At 43.2% G+C, this 21,851-nt stretch overlaps 1 protein-coding gene across 1 annotated transcript in view; it reads right to left on the bottom strand.

Annotated features, from left to right (window-relative positions):
* kcnn3 (potassium intermediate/small conductance calcium-activated channel, subfamily N, member 3) overlaps window positions 1-20,840 on the bottom strand; it is a gene marked incomplete at both ends in the record, with an annotated part of 39,126 nt that extends 18,286 nt beyond the window's left edge. Inside the window, 2 exons of the mRNA XM_079163920.1 lie at window positions 10,585-10,680; window positions 19,758-20,840. Of these exons, the coding sequence (XP_079020046.1) occupies window positions 10,585-10,680; window positions 19,758-20,840 (1,179 nt within the window). The remainder of the gene's footprint in view (window positions 1-10,584; window positions 10,681-19,757) is intronic.
* Window positions 20,841-21,851: the final 1,011 nt, after the last annotated feature.

Here is a 21,851-nt window from a genome sequence, read left to right as displayed (position 1 = left end):
ACAGTGTTGACAGGAACTGGGGGGGGGGAAGAGGAGAAGGCAGTGGAAAGAGATGGATGAAGAGCAGAGGAAATGAGGAGATAAAGATAGGAAGTCAGTACATTTCAAGAAATGTCAGTATTTTTGCTCGAGCAGTAGAATAATGATGATCTTGCACACTAGATATTCATATCTGGACACAAAACATGACGCCTCATATAAATCAAGAAGACTTGAACTTGATTGTACAATATTCTTGACTGTTTGGTTTACAATGGAAACAGGATTGGATTTCAATTTAGCCGTGATATTGCTTTTATTAAAATATAATAAAATGTTTCGGTCTCAATTATGAATAAAAATGTCTTCAGTGGAGATTCTTGCGGCGGACAATAAAGGTTAAAGAGAGAAAGAGACGCACAACATCCTAAGAAGAAAGGCCCGGGCACAGTGAGAGAATGAGGATCTCCCCTGCTGTAAATCAGCAGAGTTTACCAGATGCTGCTGCCTCCACAAACAGCCGGTGCTAACAACTGCTCTTCACCACTTGATTCATCTCGAGGATTTCTAGCCCACACAAAACGTTTATTTTGGAAAACAAAAAACTACGATCACAGGTCAAACGTTAGAACAAGCGGGCATGACAGCCAGCCGCTCTGTGTCATAGCCAACTAGTCGCTGTCAGAGGGAAGGGTGGACTGAAGCTCTGCCACTTCCTCAACCATCTTTGGATACACACACTGCATGTTTCATCTATTATGTTTAGCTCTGCAGGCAGTGAGTGTTTCCCCTGGTTCTGCTGTTGTAACACACGTATTCAACATGTGTGCACACACGTATGTCGCCTACGCACGCGCCCGAGTCATTGTGTAAGCCGTCATTTGAACCGAGGGTCAAACGCTGCCCGTAAGCTTTAATGATTTCTGTGAGTGTGCATGTGTGTGTGCGTGTGTGTACTGTACTTGTGTGTATTTGTGTATGCCTGAGTGAGTTTGAGGAAGAGTGTGCAGACCCAGCCTCGTCATGGTGACTGTTGCCAAGGCGACAACATCAAAGAGCAGCCAAGCTTAATTAGGATCCCCAGTGAGAGAGAGAGAGAGAGAGAGAGAGGGGAAGTCAAAAAGAGAGAAACGCAGTGAGAGAGACGAGGCAAGAAGAAAGAAAAGGGAGATCTGGGGAGTAAGAGGGAGAGGTGTGTGACAGTGAGTGAAGAGGTACAGAGAGGAAAGCACAGACAGGTTGTCTAACACTTACAAAGGTTTATGTGTGTGTGTGTGTGTGTGTGTGTGTGTGTGTGTGTGTGTGTGTGTGGAGTCACATTTTGGGCACATAAACGAGTCGCACAGTCAGATTGCAGGGACTCGCGTCCTATTTGGGGACACAATGCTGGTAAGCCACTGAATTTGAGGGTTAAGACTTGTTTTATGGATACATTTAGGTTTAGGATAATAGTTATGGTAACTCTCCGGGAAATGAATGCAACTCATCGCCAGTGTCCTCCTAAGTGATACAAATGAGTTTGTGTGTGTGCTTGAGAGTAGGACACCACACATATTCATTCATACTTCAGATCATCATCATTCATCCAGCCCTGTCTCTCTTTTTCGCCTCCCTGTTTTTCCTCCCTCACTCCCCATCCTCCTCTCTCTGAATGACATGTTTCCAAATCAAAACAGAGGTGATCCAGTTTCTTGCCACTGAAGGAAATGAGCGGCTCTCCCTTCCTCCTCCCTCCCGTCCCCTCCTGTCCTCCCTCGCGCTCCTGCTGTTGGTCTTTTCCTGGCTAAATCGCCATGAGGAAGGGATAAATAATTAAATTCCATTAGGAAAGTCATCTGTCAATGGGAGTGAGTGAGTGCCACTGGCCCTACATGACTAGGACAGAGGGAGGGAATGAGGGTGGAGCGGATGAGAAGAGGAAAAGTAGGTAGGGATTGTCTATCTATGTGTGTGTGTGTGTGTGTGTGTGTGTGTGAGGGAGTTCAAACACATGAGAGAAAAGGGAAGAAGGTCAGGGAACAGCAAAGCTAAATAAACTGGGACATAAAGAACAAGCCCACATGCAGGGAAAATGAACAAGATCATGGTAAATCCTCTGTTATTTTCTTAATTTTAACAAAACGTGGCATCACAGGGCAGAGGGCCAAGGAGAGGCAACAGAAAGCGGACAAGACAGATGGAGGGCAAAAACAGGAAGAGGAAAAAAGACAAACAAAAAGCAGGCCACTGGGAGTGTGGAGGCAAAAAAAAGAAAAAGTATAAATGTGTGAAAATGACAGCACCAAATATAGGCTGAGGTCTTTTCACAGGTGAAGGTGTGACGTCTAAGAGAAGACTCTCCACCTCAAGTGTGCCCTACTTCTACATCTGCAACCTGCCGGATGGACTTGTCACCCCCGCTATCTTTCCCCTCCAGCCCTCCTTCCATCCACCCACCCAAGCCTCGACCCCTTCCAGAGCCCGCGGCCATCGTACCTTGGTAATCGTGTTAAGTCCCTGATTACAGATGCCTCTCATCACGGAACCAGACACAGTGCTGGCCAGTCTCTGCCAAGCGAGCAAGCGAGACATGCAGAGGCACACAATTTTACACACATGCACACACACATCGCGCGCATACACACATCCAGACGGCCCTGTCGAGCGCTCAAAAAAGACTTAGTTGCAGGCAAATCAGCCTCAAATCGGAATTTCTCATGGGGGGAAAAAAATCTCAGTCTGGGCTGGAGACGGCTCTAATCACTGAAGAACACGGTGACAGAGGGAACACTGAAAAGCATGCACGCATACTTTAACACACATACACACACCTCTGGGAAATGTTTGGGTTCCTACAGCATGGAAATTCCTGGAGCAGGCAGAAAATAACTGGGACGAGCTAAACACACACACAAGCAGAGGTTCACGCACCCAGATATACGCGAGTATGCAGAGAGGGTAACACGCGTTCCTCGACTGTAATTGCAGCTCTGCGGGAACACCCTCGGGACCGTTTCTACGCAGACAACAGCGGAAAGGACGGAGAGAGGGTGTCATGGAAGTGAAAAGGAAGTGTTGGAAAGTGTGAGAGATGAGGAAAGGTTGACTGTTTTGGTTCGTGCATAAGCGATGTTGCCTAGCTTGCAACTAGAAAGTCTAAAAATAGCAACTAAGAGAGAGTGAAGAAAGGATTCCACCAGTGGTGTCTTGAGACCAGGAATCTCCTTCATTCAGTGCAAATACGAAAAACAAACTGTTTCTAAAAATGGCCAGAGGCTGGTAAGACACAAATGGCATACGAAAACATGTCTTTGAAATGAGCGGGTGAAATGCTTCTTTCATGTCCACAGTCTAAGGAGGATGCTGTGGTTTATACCTCACACTCATTTTCTATTCCATTACAGTTCCCAGGGCGGATGTACACTATGCAGAGTTTGCAGAACATGACATCATGAAATGTCTGTCCAAGTACATCTCAGGACTGCGGGTTCACTTTAAAGAAGACAATCCTTTTTTATAAAACCAGCGCTCACTTTATTTTCCTAATACCATCTGCCTGCCTGGAGTGGCTGTGAGTGCCAAGCTGGTGTCTTCCTGATGAATGAACTGCTTCTAAAATCCTTTAAAAGTAACTGAATAACAAAGTTCACCAATGCTTAAAGTGCACTAATGGACTGGAGAAATATCTGTTCCTCACACACTCTCTGAGAGTTTCTATTTGATTAGATTCAACAACAATTCAATTTGTGCCTTTCAAGTCTGAATCTCTTGCAAGTTTATGAGCTTAAAATGAATCTTTTCGTTCAGTTTCTTGTTGTAGGAAATGTGGAAAATGTGTGTATGTGTGAGGAAATAAAGAGAAGGCCACTGGTGAGATGGCAGATTAGTGACATACTCAACAAAACAGAACATCAAACACATGAATGTGCCTGAGTGGATGCTCCACAAATCACATGAAAGCTATCTGCAGATAGTTTTTTTAAGCAAACATTTAGCTTGGTTTTGGCCCTATTTATAATGTATCCTTCTAATTGGCCACTTGGAAACTGTGGTTCATCGTTACAGCTGTCTTTAGAGTGTTTTTCTTGGTTCATCTTAGACCAATGATATTTCAACCCTCAGACTCCATTATTCCTGACCAATGTTAGTCACTCGGGTACAATGTTAACTCAAACTAATGGTGTGTGGTTGCACAGATTGGACAGTCAATCACAGCTCTCTCAAAAAGCCTCCTGAGTTCATGGTGGTGATAACAATCTCCAACTCTAATAATATCTGGAAGATAATTGTCTCAATTTGTCATCCGGTGTCTAAACACAGTAACAAAGAATCAGGGAAGCAATCTTACAAAGGAGCAAACAGAAAGTAAGGTTTAGAAATAAAATGAACACATTATCAAGTGCGGTGATGAAGCCATGATTACAAAATGACATGACGGTGGTTAAGCACATGTGTATATCTATTTTACTTTTATTTAGTGCTTATTTCACTGACTAGTGTCCAGTGAGCCAGGCAGCAGAGCACACAAGTTTCCTCCTTAAAATGTATGTAAGATGAAGATTTTTCGTGCCTATATTATGTTTTCAAGAAAATTGTCAAATAGATTCCGAAGGTACAAAATGATTTATCACAGTCCAGCAGGAATATGGTATTGTTGCCATGGTAACACTGTTCAAGTTACTACAATCATTAACTGTAACGACAATGGATGTACCGTCAGTGTTTCATTGTTTAATCTTATGCAGAGAAAAGTGGGAGTGTATATACGCAGTATAAAATGAATAAATATGACCTGAGAAAAATACCACAATACGATAATGTATCTTGTCTGGTTAAAGTTTATCTGTCTCAAAACCCTTGTGAATATATATTTAAGGACTATTTTTCCTTCAAGCATATATTCAAACCTGGCACCCACATTACCCACAGTGCAGACAGTTCAGAGGTTTGGGTGTGTTATGCTATTAGCGGCTAATGTAGCCTTGAGCCTCAAGCAGAGACAAGGAGCTGGTCTGGGAGGTCTGGTAAACTCACTTCTAACTCCACAGCCCGCCAATTCTTTATTTATTTTTTCTAAACTTATAGTTTTCCGATTCAACCGGCGCTGACTCAAGTTACATCACCTGAGGCAGACTTTATGTAGCTCCCTCTGGAGCCACAAAAAGCTCTATACTGTTACAAATGTACTCCCCAACACTTGTTAACATATGTTGACGTGTGCTCCCCTTTGAGGACAACATGAGTTCAGTTAAACCTGTGCAACTCATTGCTCTCTGAAGAAATCTTAACATAACCACTCATAAGAAAAAAATCTCACGCTACTTAATCATCTGAACCTGTATGTGTGCAGGAACAAACTGTTCTGGTAAGAACTCAAATTATTAATTCTAGACTGCTTTTAAATACAATGTCAGAACTTTTTCACCGAGCCAGAGCCAGCGGGGTCTGATGGCCACTTGCAGTCCAATCTTGTGCTTTTATGCAAATTGCGCGGCAGAGCTGGAAATACCAGCCGGAACACCAACTATCTGAACAAGCACTTGAGAAAAGTACATTTTTGTCAAGGTTTGAGATATTATCAGGACAAAGGCATTCACCCAAAGAGGTAAAGGAAGAGAAAGTACATTCATCTTTTGCTTTAAGCTTTGTCCTTTAGTATCAGCATGTCACCAATTTACATGTCGTGTTGTGATAATGGAGTTGAATTATAATGATCACTGTTTTATGAACGTATGTAATAGCTATAGGCTGATGATCAAAATGTAGAGTTATTAAATACTTGGAAGAATATATTTGTTCCTATTATGAAACACTAAAACATCTATAATTCATGTATCATTATTGTAATGTATCCCCAAAATGTTAATATTTCTTTTTACAGATAATATAGTAAAGGGTCTCAGACCCATCTGCACTGATACACGGATACAATCTGATAAATTGGTAATATATGATGATGAGATGGTAATTATAGGGATGATGTCTTTTTGTTACAGTCAGAACCCCGGCTGCATATTGTACAAGTTTAAGGAGGATTGTTTGCTCAAAGAAGTATGTGAGAACGTGACAGGCTTCATCAAATTTGGTAAGAATCAGAAGCCATCCCAGTAAAATGTTGGAACATGACAAAATGTAACATTTGGGTATTTTAACAGCAAATATCTTACTGTCAAAGAATTTAGAGGTATTGGCAATGTGTTACTTTGTGCTCCACTGATTTAATCTAAACATGCAGTAAACTAAAGAAAGATGTTTTGTGTTCCAAGTTATCATTTGTCGTCATTTTTGACTCGGCTGACAACGAATGTACATCACAGAAATGCAATGTTCTCTCATGTCAGCTCCCTGTCATTTTTCACTGGAACAAGACCATATAAATTAGACACACTTTTGCTTTACGTTTATGTCGGTTACAGCATTTAGTTTGTACTGACAACAATTTTCTCTCTTCTACATGAACTATATCTAGAATTATTTTCTTTGATGGCAGTGAATAAGGTTGTAATCTGTGATGATTAACAATGAATTCACTACAGTCTCGATTGTTTGAGCACAATTGGTTTGAGTTGTCCCCTGACAGATTAGAAGAAACAGTAAAGATGAAAAGAGAGGAGGAAGAGGAGGAAGAGGAGAGAAACATCAAAAAGATTAAGGCAGATAAGAAAGATCCGAGAGACGGAAGAGAGGGAAAACATAAAAGGAAAAAGCAAAAACAAATTTACAGACAGTGAGGGGTTTTAGGCGGAGAGTGTTAAAGTACAACAGGAGAAGGGTACAGGTGAGAAGCTGAATGCTGAGTAACAAGGCAGGAGAGGAGTCAGGAAGAAAGGATGTGAAACCCAACAACAAAATTGAATTGAGGCCCGGTAGAGGAGAAAGGAGACAGATCTAATCGGATAATGACGAAGAAGCAGCAGGAGAAAGAAAGAAAAAAGAAAGAATAAGAGAAGCACACTGATGGTGGTAAACAGAAAGTACTGTGAGATAAAAGACATGAGGAGGGAGAGAGAAATGGATATTAGTGTGAGAGAGAGAATGGTGGTATAAATGCCAGCTAAACCCGATAACATCAATCTGATCTCTAGCGTCTTCTGTGCAAATGTAGCCTGTACGTACGTGTGTGTGTGTGTGTGCACACGCATGTGTATATGTTTGTGTGTGCGTGCATGTAATATCCTGTTACATGCTGGGCAAAATGCTCCTGCAGAGTGTGTCATAATCTGAGAATGAGATCTTTATTGAACAATGCCTTTCATTTCACACGGCGTTACTTCTCCTGGTGTGTGTGTTTCTGTTTGAAGCATCCAACAATAAAAAGCAGAGACAAACTGGCACTTCTTATGCTGCTCATGTATATAGCCTATGCAAACAGGCTGGGCGCCAGCAGGCAGGTACTGAATAGTAAAATGAACATGCATTTAATGAAACACGTGTATGGTTGTAGGTGTAGCCTACATACGTATATGAAAGCATGCACTCGAGGATGCTGCACACAGGGCTTTGAAGCAAATATTATATAGTGGCCAAACGGTGTGGAATTACAATTTCCAGGTCCGTCACGTGATGCAATTGGGCCCAAAAAGAGTTTCTCCTATAGACTTACATTGGGAAAGAGACGTCTGTAACTCAGAGGATCATTTTTTGAGGGGAATCAACTTCCCAGTACAAACACTCGAATGGCCCTTATACTAGGTCTGTATTAGGTCTTGAAGTTGTAAAATGTACGAATAGCTGAATCCAGAGTAATTTCTATATTTCTCTGTTCATGTGAATAGGGCCGAGAACAGGGCTGGACCGAGGGCTGGGAGGCGGGGTTAAAGGAAACGCTAGTGCGCTTGCTCTATGGGCCCCATGTATACGCAATAGCAGAGCGCTTAGTAGCAGACTCCAAATGGATGAAAAGTTGCTACTCAACTGCTGGATACGTAAATAAGCAACTGTTTGCTGGCAAATTTACAATATGAACTTTGTTCTGCCACCAAGTAGCCAAAAAAAAAAGTTAACTGCAGGTTTAAGGTTTAAAGGTTAATTCCAGTTTACTATACCGTAGTTCTTTTTTTTCATTCCTATTGATAATCATGACATTGTATTAAATTAGATAAATAGATATTTAGTAAAAAAAGATGTATCAAACTTCCTGTTTGAACTTCCAAACCCATTGTGCATTGGGGGAACTATTACCAGCATTTCAGGTGTGCTCAACTTTGGTCTGACATAAAGTGGTTGAAACCTAAATTATCTGACTGCATTGTCAGTGTGTTCCCAGATTTCAGCAATTTTTGTGAGTTGAGTGTTATCATGACCAATAGAAATGACGGTGAAAACGGTAAAAAATCAATCCCGACATCACCGCCCCCACCTTGCTACAATTCACCCCCCATACCTCCACAGCCCGCCTCCCCTAACTCCTACCTTCATTTAATCAAAAGGAACGATTTCTCAACGGTATCAACTGAAGATCTTTTTTCTCTCTCTCTGTCCGCCTTACAGTATTCATTTGTTCTTATCCTGACGGTGTTAGTGTGTCTGTCACGTGTGGCAGCCACAGTGTGCGTGGGAGGAGGACTGACTCTGGATGTGATTGTGACATCAAACTTGTGAGCAGAAACGAGGGCTCTTTTATCAATGAATGCTGAACAATATACACAAACACTCGCATCATCTTGAATCTTATTACACAGCGGCTGCCCATTACAGACTGATTGCCAGTCTATCAGCCCCTGTGTATGTCAGTGAATAGGCAATGGCCATCTAGTTATTGATCCACAGACGGAGAGCCTGAACCTCAGAGCAGAACGCATTAGAGTCTCTATCACAACTGGAACTGTAATAGACATTTCCAGCAACATCCAATCTGTGATGTAATGAAAAAAAAAAGTCCCAGCATTAAACTAATATGTGGTGAGATGGATGAGTGTTGCTCAGTGGTTTAGCTGGTAGGAGTAATAGCTGGTGTGGGGGCACTCATTGGGTCCGACTCCCGCAAGGCTCCCATAAATAGTCAATGTGCATAGATTGCAAATGGCTTCAGATGAAAACCCCGGCTAAATGACCATGGTACCATTATATTAGTGAAATGACAAACAGCAAAACAGATATCAAGAAGCATGGAAAACATTTCTGATCGATTGTTTCAGCCGTACAAGAGGTTGCTGCTATGTGTGTTTGTGTGCCTTGCGTGTGTGTTTTTCTGTTTATGTGTCGATTCATCTGCTGAATGACAGGGTTGTTATTGGCTGAGTGTATATTTAAAAAATTCAATGCGTATCTACTCGATGCTAAGCCATGCAGACTGTTTTGTCAATCCCACTAAGACCCTCATTAAAGTCATTAATTGGCTGGAGCCAACACACACCTGGGTCCCTGAGGGACAGCAACATAATGTACTGTGGACAGAGCTCAGATGTGCCTCTGCTTAAATATTTATGAAAAAAACCCACTTCTAAACAAAAAGGTGAAGGCATTAAAGAAGCATTCGTTATTTTGGGAAATATGCTTTCTTGCCAAGAGTGAGATGAGAAGATTAATATATCATATCCCTCCCTTAAATATGAAGCTACAACCAGCAATGCGTTAGCTTAGCTTAGCATAAAGCAGCTAGCTTGGCTCTCGCCAAAGGTAACGTATGGTGCATTCCAATATGAATACTGCCATACAATTTAGTATGCCAGAAAAAAGGTTTAGTATGTCCCAATACATAGTTTGTCAAAAGCACTATGCCAAAAATACCAGATGTCCTATTGCATCCAATCGAATTTTGCAGTATGCAAGCCAGCATGATTTCCTGGCTTTTCTGATCCACAGTCCTCTGCGCAGCGGAAGATACGTCACATCAACCGAGAGAGCAGACAGATTAAACCCTGATGACAGCTCACTGACTCTATCTACGGTCTATCTGCAGTCTCGCAGGCTACACGGCACATCCACTTTACTACAAGACACACCCTGTGAGATAACTTCTGGGATTAATGTGCTTATTCCAACCCAAACCATGTTGTTTACCTAACCAAGTAGTTTTTCTGCCTAAACCTACCAAACGAGAGTGTATCATGTAGTTGGCGTCCTGTTGTACTGTGCACCCGCAGATAGACCTACTTGGAGCCTCCGGATATACAAGCAAGAGCATCAAAGTTCAAGGTGCAATGTTATGAAAGATGTCCCAATTATATGCATACTGCATGCAACAGTACGTATTTAGGCAGTTGCAGTAAAAATAAAAAGTATGCGATTTGGAACGCAGCCAAAAACGTCCTACCAGCAATCTCTAAAGCTTTGCAAAGAGTTTTACAGTGCGTTAACTAATCCCTGGCTAGCTGCTGTCACTTCCTGTAGTCTTGAAATAGTCATAACCCTTTGTAAATCCACAGATTGTTCTGACACTAGCAATACTTTCTAGCATACCTAAACTTTTCATACGATTGAAACAAACAAGATATAAAACGTGTTAATTAGTGAGCTTCACAGGTGTGTCAGAATAGCTGTTCACCCCTGCTCCGAGTCGTAGTCAGACATGAGTGTAGTATCGATTCTCAAAGTCTCAGCAAAACAAGACTGAGAGTTAATTTGTGTCAGTATATAAAGGCCTACGAGAATGTCTGCCTGTGGATGTATGTGCATGTGTTTTACCTGAACCTCCCGAGCATGGTAGGCTATGATGAGGCCCAGCAGAATGACTGTGGACAGGCTGATCAGACACTTCAGGGCCAGAGAATACATGGAGCTCTGTAGAGAGAAAATTGACAAACAGATTCTTAGGACCAAGCAGCACAAACATAATATAAATGTTTTAATATTCAGACTACAATGACAAAAAAACATTTATGTAAGATCCCACACACATTCTGTCACAAGTCAAGGTTCAACTTGGCGAGTCCCAGATGTCACTACGTCCTCTGCAAGTGTACCATAGCAGCACTGCCTCAGCGTAGAGAGACAATAAGAACATTTACAAAACAGACTTCAAAACGCTGAGCAGAAGTAGACTGGAAGTATTACACCCTTCAATATCACTGCAGCCGAGCTTTAAAGCCTTAGCTTGTCTGGTTTCCTAGGGCTTATAATCAATGCACTGGGGAACTTCCGATCAATACAACTCATAGCACTTCAGTGGCTTCTTTAACCCCCCCACCTCACACACTCAGAGCACAGCAAAGCCTTATCCTACGCATGTGCGCACACATATAGGCCAACACAAACACATATTTACACAAGAAACACAACTGCACACACTTAATCTAAATCAAGAAATAGAGATAATATAGCAAAAGGAAAATTGTTTTGTTAGCTGTTCTCTAGTGAGTTAATGTGTTCATTTCAGAATATATTTTCATTGGTTAGCGCATGTTTGGTTGTGTGTCAACTAAATGGGAATTAATGAAAGAAAATGAAGCCTGAGTAACTTAAACATGACGTTAAAAGCTGTGATAATAAGAAAGCGTGCATGTTAGCTGTTTTAACAAAGCCTATTTTGTTGGTAAGTGGCCATGGAGTACATTAAATAATGGCGTCTGATACACATTGGTATACCAACAAAAATAAGGAAATGTTATGCCGCTTCAGCTTCTGCCGTTCTTTGCTTTCACCTCATCCATAATTGTCATGCATCAGGCAACCTTGTGAACCATGCTGGTAGCTTGGCTCTGGCTCTCTAGGGATCGCGATGTCAGTCCGTCTGTCGGTCGGTGGGTGGGTCTGTATGTTGGTCCACCACTTTGGTCCAGAATGAAATATCTCGACAACTATTGGATTGATTGTCATGCAGCTTTCTACACACGTGTATGTTCCACACAGGATGAATCCTACTGACTTTGGTGATCCCTCGACTTTCCTTGTTTTCTTTATTTTAAATTAAATATCTCAGCAATGATTGGATTAATTGCCATGGAATTTGGTACAAGTATTCATGGTCCGCAGAGGATGAATAGTAAAAAATGCCTGACCTTTCATCTAGCGCAATTATCAAATCGAAATGTCTCTTTATCCAATATGGTGTATGACCAATTACTTTTCAAAACTAACATTACACCTGCCAGCATCAACATGCAATCAATACCATTGGAATCATGTTAACATGCTGATGTGAGCATTTAGCTTAAATCACTGTTGTGATTAAGTACAGCTTACTGTACTGCTAGCATGCCTGCAGATCATGATCATGATAGCATGCTTTTGATAAATATAGAACAATCTTTATCCTATATAACACCAAAAAAAACTTTTATTGAGAAAAGTAATTTCCTCAGACAGCAGGTCACTGTAGATTTTAGCTAACGTTGATCAAACAGGAGTTAACTGTAATCTGTTGGGGACTATTTTCAGCAGTGGATTAATATGGCTTTGGCACTGTTGTTAGTATCTACAGCAGAATGTGTATGAAGGAACCCAGTTCAACAGTGTGGCTCATGGATGTGAAGGTTAATAGTTTTAGGCTCTATGGCACAGAGGAATAAGATATATCAGGCTTTGGCAACACAGGCAATGATTGTTAATGTCACTGCTGGTGTATGAGGCATCCGGGACTGGACCAGTAGAGGAGGCAGCAGGATGAATAATGGGGAAACAAGAGTATGGATGGGCTTACAGGTATCAAGAGTTCAAATGAGACAGTCGATCCGACAAGCAACAGGTAGCAGGAAACTGACAAGGACCAAAGGAACGGGTATTTGGATCTCATCATCGGGAATGGAAAACAGGTGGGTGATTGGGAGATGCAGCTGAGGAGGTAGGTGGGGAGCAGGGAAGCCAGTCAGAGCAGATGAGGGAATTAGAAGCAGGTGTGTAGGTGTTTGTGTGTGTGTGTGGGTCAGGTGAGAGGGAAGGGAGTGAAAGTCCGAGGACATCTGGTGGATGGAAGGAAAAGGGCAATGGAGGAGCCTGAATGTGGCTGAAGAAGAGTGAAAGAGGAACACACTGAGACAGTTAGCGTGAGCAAGTCATTGTTGGTTTCATTCTTTTCATGGGATTTGTTGACAATAAGAAAAAGAGTTATCCTTTACATTTTTGAGAAAAGAGGAACAAGAACTAATACAAAAAACTACATACATCTCAGGTAAACCTACATTTTTGTCCTAGTTCACCAGGTTTCAGGTGTTATTTCCTCATTTCTAATTGAGTAGATTGGTGTCAATGTTCAGTTTCAAAAGCTCTTTCAACCTGTTGAATATATGGTGAAATAGATTCTGCACACAGATGCAAAATGTCAGGAATCAGCAGTAAAGCAAAACATATTAAGCCTTCACACAAATAAAAGACACAAAAATACAGAATACCCGCCTGTGAATAATATATGTCCCGGGCTTTTATTGTGAAAGGTAAGAATGGATATGGTATGCGCTACCCAAAAGGAGTGATACAGTTTGCTGTCTTGGTTCAGATTCAGGGAATGTAATTAGCACCTAACACCTGCCATATACAGCAGGTTTTTGACCAACATTTCAGGTCACCTGACCCCATGGAAGATAGGTTATCCTTCTAATAAGAAATATTCTTTCGGTAACACAATTCCTCAGTCATATATAGTTTGGGATTAAGATTGCATGATGTATTCTATATTTATACTCTTTGATGTGATTGGTTGAAGCATGTATTAGCAGTTAAAAAGCTCAGGAAGAATTGCCTTCTTTCGGAAAACAATGCTGCTTAATATTTGCGTTCTGCATGAAAGTATTCACGAAAAACACCTTTAGTTTGACACATTTTTCAAGCTCAAAACTAGCTGCATTTAGTACTTTGGTTTCTAAAAAAAAAATCACACTCACTTAAATGATTAATTTGGCTTCACCAGATCAAGGACGATGTTTTCAACTGCAGAATATAATACACCAAAACCCCAAAGTGCATTCACTCTCAAGATCGAGGTTGTGTGATGAACTCAACAGCCTGCTGTCCTCTTCACGAGGAGAGTTGAGCAACATTAAGACTGCAGCGTCTCACATCAGATATTTCTGCTGATAAGTATTCATCACCAAACACCCTCTTAATCTGAGAGTGCACTCTGAGTTTAAACAGATATTACTCAGCCTTTCCTTCATGACATTATTAAGCAGAATCTACATCACATTTTGGGTTCATGAATATATATTGTAAGTCAGCCTCCTGGAAAATAGAGTGCGTTAGTGTGTAACTATCTATTTAGGGTCTCTGCAGATTCTCCATGGCCTTAATGGCATTAATGGAAGGTATTAAGTAAGTGTTGTTCATTTGTTGCTCATATCAATGTGGTTATGGGTCACTGCTATGGGCAGAAATATGTATTCAAATTGTGCTATTCAGATTCAGCTTTCAATGCAATTATTCAAATTAAATATTTCATATTCATTTCTGCCCATACACTGCACTTCATTGGGAAAATACCATCTAGCTTGGGCTCTCCACTGTTTTGGTCTCTGCTTGCTCACACTCTTTCCCTGTCTTGGTCCTTTCTCCTCTGCTAACATCTCATTTGTACTCACTGAAGCACACTCGGTGCAAAGGAAGCCAACATTGTTGCGCTAATGAGAAAAATGCAGACTTGTATTTCAGCAGCGTATCTGTTTGAACACACAGTCACACTGGTGAGCTGAAATGTGATTTGCTTGGAGTTTACTCTCTCTCTCTCACTACTTTTACCTCCAGCCGTCTATTGGCCGCTCAGTTTTTTTTTCTCAGTTCTGCACATCACACTGTCAAGAGCATTTAGTTTCCGCCTGTTTCCACTTCACTTACTCTGCCTATATAGTGAATGACTCCACTGTGACGGAGACATATGTGCACACATGCTTGCCTTTTGTTCATTTCTATTCTTTTTATACCATGACCACGGAGAATTCTTGATTATAATTGGCTGGCAAGGGTCCATTAGTTTCTAGCAACAGCAAGGCTTACGAGTCACATTAACTATGTATGGTTGAATGTGGGTGCATGTGTTAATGCGTGTGTGTAAGTGTGTATATTTCCCTCTTTTTTTGTCCAGCTGTGCATAAGTGTGTGATAAGTGTGTATTGATCAATGGCTTGGTGGACAGCATGCAGAGATAATGAGCTTTTTTGAGCTTCTTTGAGCTTCTTTAGTTCAATCATCAGACACACACACACACACAGACGCAAAACCAGGTAGTATCTAGTTGAGGGTTTTTCCCAATAGTCCCCACCTTCACCTTATTGATTCAGATGTGAGAGCAAATACACGTTGCTTACCAACACATTACTCACATAGTGATAAGTTGCTCCCTACATGTGTTGGCAACGCCTTTGAAGGTGGATGTATGTGTGTGTGAGCGTGTTGTAATGAGTTAGCCTTGGGGGTCTCTCCCTGTCAGAGCGATGCCTTCCTGCAATCAGTCTCCAGGGAAACAGGCAGTAGACAGAGGAGCCATGTCACCTTACCAGGATAAACACACACACACACACACACACACACACACACACACAACTGCACATTGACACACCATTACGGTCCTTCACACAATTAAATCCAGACAAAGGGAGAGCTGAATGCACACACACATGCAAACACACTAGCAGGTGCAGCCATGAGTAGTAATATGACAGAGCTCAATACATACACTTTATAGGTGTGTACACACAGGAGATGACGTATACGGACGTGGATGTTTGCGTTACTGGCGGATGATGCGAATTCTAACACACCCATGTCTACCAACACGCTCACACATACAGAGAGAGGTAGCCTAGCCTTGTTAGGCTGAAAGACATATTTGTACCTGCAAGACCTGTGGGATCTACCATCCCTTAGAAGCCTGTGATCTAAAAGATGAAGGCAGAGTGGAGTGAAGGCAGAGTGGAGTGAAGGAGGTGGAAGAGAGGAGGGTGAGAGCGGCGCAGAAGTGCCGAGATGGCTGATAGCTCCTTCAGAGAATATGGTGGCAGTTGGTGAGTTTAATTCCCTGATGATCTTCATGTACAGCAGCATGCGACCATTGTAAGTGTCCTCACAGAGAAAGGTCTGGAAAGGTCCCCAGTAAATGTCTGTAAGAAATGTCATATATATATATATAGGGGAGCGAGGGCGGGGAGGAAGAGACGGAGGTAGCGGAAGGTATTGTAAGCCTGCTGAGATGGCAATTTCCCCTTGGGGAAATGGAGACGTATGTGAAACTCGCCAGGGGAGAAACAATAACACTCCCCGTAAGTGAGAAGAAGGAAGAAAGGAAAAAGGGACAATAGAAGCGAGCACTGCTGCTAATCTGTGAAATTGTCGATGCTCGTGGTGAAAAGTAAGTGGGCACACGATCACACAGGATACCCCATCCCTCTGCTTGTCTCACACACACACACACACACACACACACCGCATGTCCTATAAATTGAGGTGTCAAGTGTGTGCATTGACAATGTGACAGGTGAAGTTGACAACAGCTGTGGATTCCCTCAGAATAGCTATGTTCCATTGCAGGCCTGAAACGTCGCGTAGAGCCGGGGCCCCAAGGAGCCACATGGGCCTCTGTGAAATGATCTATTGATCCGACAGGTCCGAGGTGTCCAAAGGCCTCATTTATTCTCAGATAGAGACACATGTCAGACCGGAACTCCCTCACCTTTAACCTGTTCTTAATAAAATCAATAATAGAAAGTCATAAAAGTGCTTTTAAGAGGAAGTGTCCCGGGTGACACTGATCATGAAAATAAATTGTAAAGTTAAAAACACGATGTGATGCTTGACACTCTGAAGATGTACAGTATATAGAAACTCTCAGTACATGTTTCTAGATAGTCGTAGAGGCTTTTCGTAGGAAAACTCACAATTCTGCAAAGCAAATTATTTCACATCATGAATAATCAATAATCCAATATTCTCACTGCATAATCTATCGTGGCTCAACAACTGTGATTGGACATTTACAGTACAATAATTTACTGCCACTGCCTGGAGCGCTGAATATCAATGGTGGGAGAAGTACTAAAATCCTTTATTTGAGCAGAAATTACCACAAAAATACTCCTTCACAAGCAAAATCTTACTTAAGTAAATGTACAAAAGTATTCGGAGCAAAATGTCCTTAAAGTATCAAAGTGAACGTGTTGATCTAGTCTCTGTGAATGATATATTATTATATCAATAGATTGAGGATGCATCAATCTGTAATTATTGCGACTGGTTGAGGTGGAGCTTTACGAGTAAAGCGAGTAAATGGCTTAGTTACTTTCCACCACTGCTGAATATACGGACATAAGAGCAGTTTTTATCTGCATCAAAACGTCTCTTGCTGATCTCTCAAGTGGCCTTGATGATGGACTTGGAATCAGACTGAAGAGAGAAGCTCTTAATACAATGAATGGAACATTTCAGCTACAGCGCTGACCGGGATTGAAATCTGTTCCTGCAAATGAATATACATATACTTACTATACCCACAGTCACGAACACCATGTCCTCCTCTGTTAACCTCTCTCACCTTATCCTTCATAGCGCGCACGCACAACCCAACCCACCCTGTTTGGTTCCATTCTTCATCTCTATTTCTTGGAGCAAGATAGAGTAGCTAGTTTGGTAGAAATGCAATTTTATATATATATATATATATACACATACACACACACACACACCTCTGAAAGCCAGCATCCAATATGCCATTTTGTATGGTAGACAGTGCATGTGTGGGTGAGTGATAATCAATAATCAATACGAGAAATCGTTCAAGTCCTCCCCCCTAGACTGGTTGAAAGCACTGCATGAACCTCTCTACTTTCCTCTCTGCCGTCCTCCCATCCATCTCCCTCTCCGTTCTCTCTTTCATCCTCACAATCTCGATATCCATTTTTCACAACAACCAGCGGGCTTCTTTCCACCTCAATTATCTAAGTGAGGGCTTGGACTGTCTGATAGAACTCCAGTATCTGTTGGAGTCAACCCAAAAACTGCAAACCATGAAAAAAGAAAGAAATATATAACTCGGCATTTAGAAATGAATTTTGATTAGGATTTGCAGAGGCATTCTTAACTCTCAACCCTGACGGGAGACAATGAGGTGCGAAGATATTAACATACTATTCTTCTTCAACTCCAACTTTCTGTTCTGAACTAGATTCCTTAATAAACATCGACTAACCAATATAGAGTGAGCGCACTGGCAAACACAGTGGCCTTCCTGCTTGAATTCACAGCTGTCCATCATTTCTTATTGACAGACATATGCTGCCCGATTCAGATAAGGGCATTGGGTGTAGCTTAAGAAGCTAAATCATGCTTCTCATTATCGCCTTTCCTCTCTTCTTCTACAGCCTTTCATTTCTCGCCCAGCCGCTTCTCCCTTCCGATCACACTCCCCCAGTTTGACGCCCACTGGAAGAGCAGTGGAGCAGAGGGAGAGAGAAAGTGCGGAGAATAATGAAAGGAAGAAAGGAAGAAAGCAGGATAAAGAGACAGGCGTAGAATTGGAAAAGAAAAGACAGAGAGCGTAGAAAGTCCGCCGTCTCCTTCAGGGAGGAGAATACGTCGAGAAAAAAGGAATAAAAGAGACAAGGAGGGCATGAGAGAAAGAAATTCCGACCATGAATTTTCATTAACAAAAAAAGACCTATTCTCTAACACTATAAGGTTTTCATAAATTATGGGAAACAGAGGCAAAGAGAAAAAGGGGAGACACAGCAAAACAGAACAGGCTGATTTCTCTATGACAATAACAGAGATAAACCAGGTATCAACTGGAGACTACAAACAGAGAAGGAGGGGGCTAGAAAGGAGAGACACACCCAGCAGGCCTATTCTCATAGGCTACCTGTGAACCTGTGCTCTCACATGATCCCATACCCTCCTGCACATGGTCAGTGATCCATGCGAGACAAGCTGTGAGTGGAAGTAATGTTTCCACCTTATTAGCTAAAGAAAACCAAAGCTCTGTGACATGTCGGACAGAGAGAAGGGATGGAACGAGGGCAGAAGCATGTCTGCATGAGGAAGGTGAGCTCATGGCTCACTGAGACAATGTGGCACACACACACACACACACAAAATAAACAGACAACAGCAGCCAGGGGCCGATTTAGCTTATTACACCTCCCATTACACAGACAAATGAGATCCTGGCCTCCTACTGATAATCTGCCCCCCCCCCCCCCCCATGTCCTTTGCATCGCTGTATTACATCATCCAGAAGCAGCCACTGTCAAGCCTGGTCATAACAGTACACAAGCAAACAACATGGGCACGGTGCTGGTCAGACTTATTGGAGTGTACCCATTGTGAATGAAGTGATTGACTGTGGAAAGCTGACTCTAATTATCTGGCCAATTACGTGTCCAAAACACCTAAAGGTTGGTCGTCCTGGCTTGAAGAACCTCAAGTCACTTCTACAGGCTAAAATAAAAATAAAAAAGGTAAATATGACCCCAAATTAACCAAGATAGATTCCAGCTAAGCGCCAGTGCACAACGCTACAACCACAAAGACAGCGTGGTGTCAGATTTGTGGACTTTGTTTACGTACTGAGGCTACATTAAAAGGCACAATCTACCAATTTATTATTGCTTTGACAAATTAAACACAGAATGGTTAAAATTTTAGCATCAGAGGTTGAGATATTGCCTTGTAGTCCCTAATGAGAGTCTAACTGGATCCTACACTTTCCATAATGCAACTTGTCTTTCACAACACCCTCCCTGCCTGATAATGACCGCGTCTTTCAAAATACACACCCTCAGTTTGTAACCCAAGCCGAAACCAAATGACATCACTATGACATCATCAGGGTTATTTGCTCCTCCTGATAACTGTGGCGATAACAACCATGACTGGGTACCGGGGGCCTCTATGAGTAAAATCAGCGGCGGGCCCCTTTAGGCATCATTGGTCTGTCCCCTCACCTTGGTGTACACGCCCCACGACAGCTCCGTCTCAATCACCATGACGACGATGCCAAACATCCCGAAGATGAGGGCATAGTCACTCAGCCTCTTCCTCTTCTCGAACAGCGCCCTGCGATGCCCCAGTTTATAGCCAATGTTTTGGTTCTTCCGTTTGGAGGCCTTGGAGGTGCTGCCCCTGGCCCCGGACCCCACCGGCCCGACCCCCGCCTGCCTGCTGCCCCTCCCCGGCTGAGCCCGCCTGTTCTCCACCAGCGAGTGGTTCTGGTGATAGATGGACATCTGGTTGGAAGTGGAGTCAGTGATGTCATACCCGGCTCTGGGGTACGGCGAGTCTTCTTTGGATGAGATCACAATCTCTGGAGGGCTCTGAATTAGGGGTTGATTGGCAGAGGACTGGGCCACCGAGGAGGTCGGGGGGGCTTCTCGCTGTCGGTCGTGCCCCCCAGTCGCCGTTGCCCCGGTAACAGCGGAAACGCCACCCTCTTTGGTTTCGCTGCTGCTGTCTGATTCGATGAGGTTTCTGCGGGAGGCGCTGAGGCGGCTCAGGGGCTTCATGACCCCGCCCGTGTACTTACAGGAGCTCATGGCGATCTCCGTGAAGGGGTTGCTGTCCCTACGGTGAACCAGAGGGCTGGCCTGTCTGTGTTTGCAGCCCCTCTCTCTCTCCCTGTCACGGTCCCTCTCCCGCTCCATGGAGGGCGAGTGGGAGGAGTAGAAGAGGGCATTGTATACCGGGGAGTTGTCCCCGCTCAGGCTGTGTTGGGAGCCCAGGCAGGAGGAGAGCGGGGTGCTGGTGGGGTGCAGGGCGTTGGGGATGGGTGAGGGTAGAGGCTGGCCTCCAGAGGATGACAGGGGCAACTTGGGGAGCGATGTCGGAGGCAAATTGGGCGTGGCAGGGGACGAGGTGCTGCCATTTAGACGATCGAGGCTTGATCCTCCCATGTGGTTGGAGTGGTTTGATCCTGGCTGGTTGCCTGTGGTGGAGGGATGGGATATACTGCCCAGGGGAAGGAGGAAGCGCTGGTCCTCATCCTCACTCCCTCCTAGCAGAGCCAAGCTCAGAGAGGGGGGAGGCTCCATGGTCACGGACGTGGCCACGCACCGGTCTACAGACAAACACAAAAACAAGAACAAGAACTGTCAAGAAAGAAATGGGGGAAAAACAGAGAACACAGACTATTTATCATGACAGTAGCCATGCAGACAGCTCCCCCCAGCCAGCGGAGTGGGGGAGGACTGTGATTGATAACGGTTAGTTAAAACAAACGAGGGTAAAGACTGAACTCAAAAAGCTGGAGACGTGTGACAAAGAAGGGCAGCAGAGTGAAGAAAAGTGGCCATAATTGGGGAATACGTTATTCCTTGAGTCACATTTGATTCAGCTGCCCAGTCAGCCTCTCTCAGTGCCTCTCTCGCCGTTTCCCAGTGTCCTCTCGCATCCCTAAATGCTTCAAATCTATGCCATTACATGTCATCTGTGTTACACTGATGTTAGCCAGAAGGATGGTGCAGATCCTCATGCTTTTACACCATTGAAATCAAGCAGAGAGACTAAAGAATAATAATTCCACATCAGTCAGTTTTGATAGCAGGAGAAGTGCTGTGCTTGCCTCAGTTGACCAGAAATTGGCTGCATGTGATTGATCCAAAAGAATAACCTACTTTCAGTATGATATAACCAGACACCTCCACGGCCCCCTCCTCTCTGTCTGTTTCTCTACCTACCTCTTCTCTCTCAGTCCCTGTCCCCCAGGTTAGTTGTGTTGAATCACTGGCTGGATGAAAATAGACCTCCACACTTTTTCTTTTTCATGTTGTCACGGCCATCCCATCATCTTTTTGCTTCGCCTCCTTTCATACAAGTCCCCTCCAACAGGTCCCTCTCTTGTCTCCCGAAATTGTGCGTCGCTCCCCACAGACGGTGCCTCCGTCTCCCGTCTCCACTTGATGCGATCAGTTTGTTTCCTTCTCAATCACCGGTGATCGCTCGACGGTGCCCATTTCCATTTCGTCAGTGCCAATCGACTCGAGATGAAGAGGAATAGTCCATAGGGAGTGGATTAAATCGGTCAACCTGTGGCTGCACGTCAA

The sequence above is a fragment of the Pholis gunnellus genome (genome assembly GCF_910591455.1).
Source record: "Pholis gunnellus genome assembly, chromosome: 8".
NCBI lineage: Eukaryota > Metazoa > Chordata > Actinopteri > Perciformes > Pholidae > Pholis > Pholis gunnellus.
This window is presented reverse-complemented; position numbering and strand designations above follow the sequence as displayed.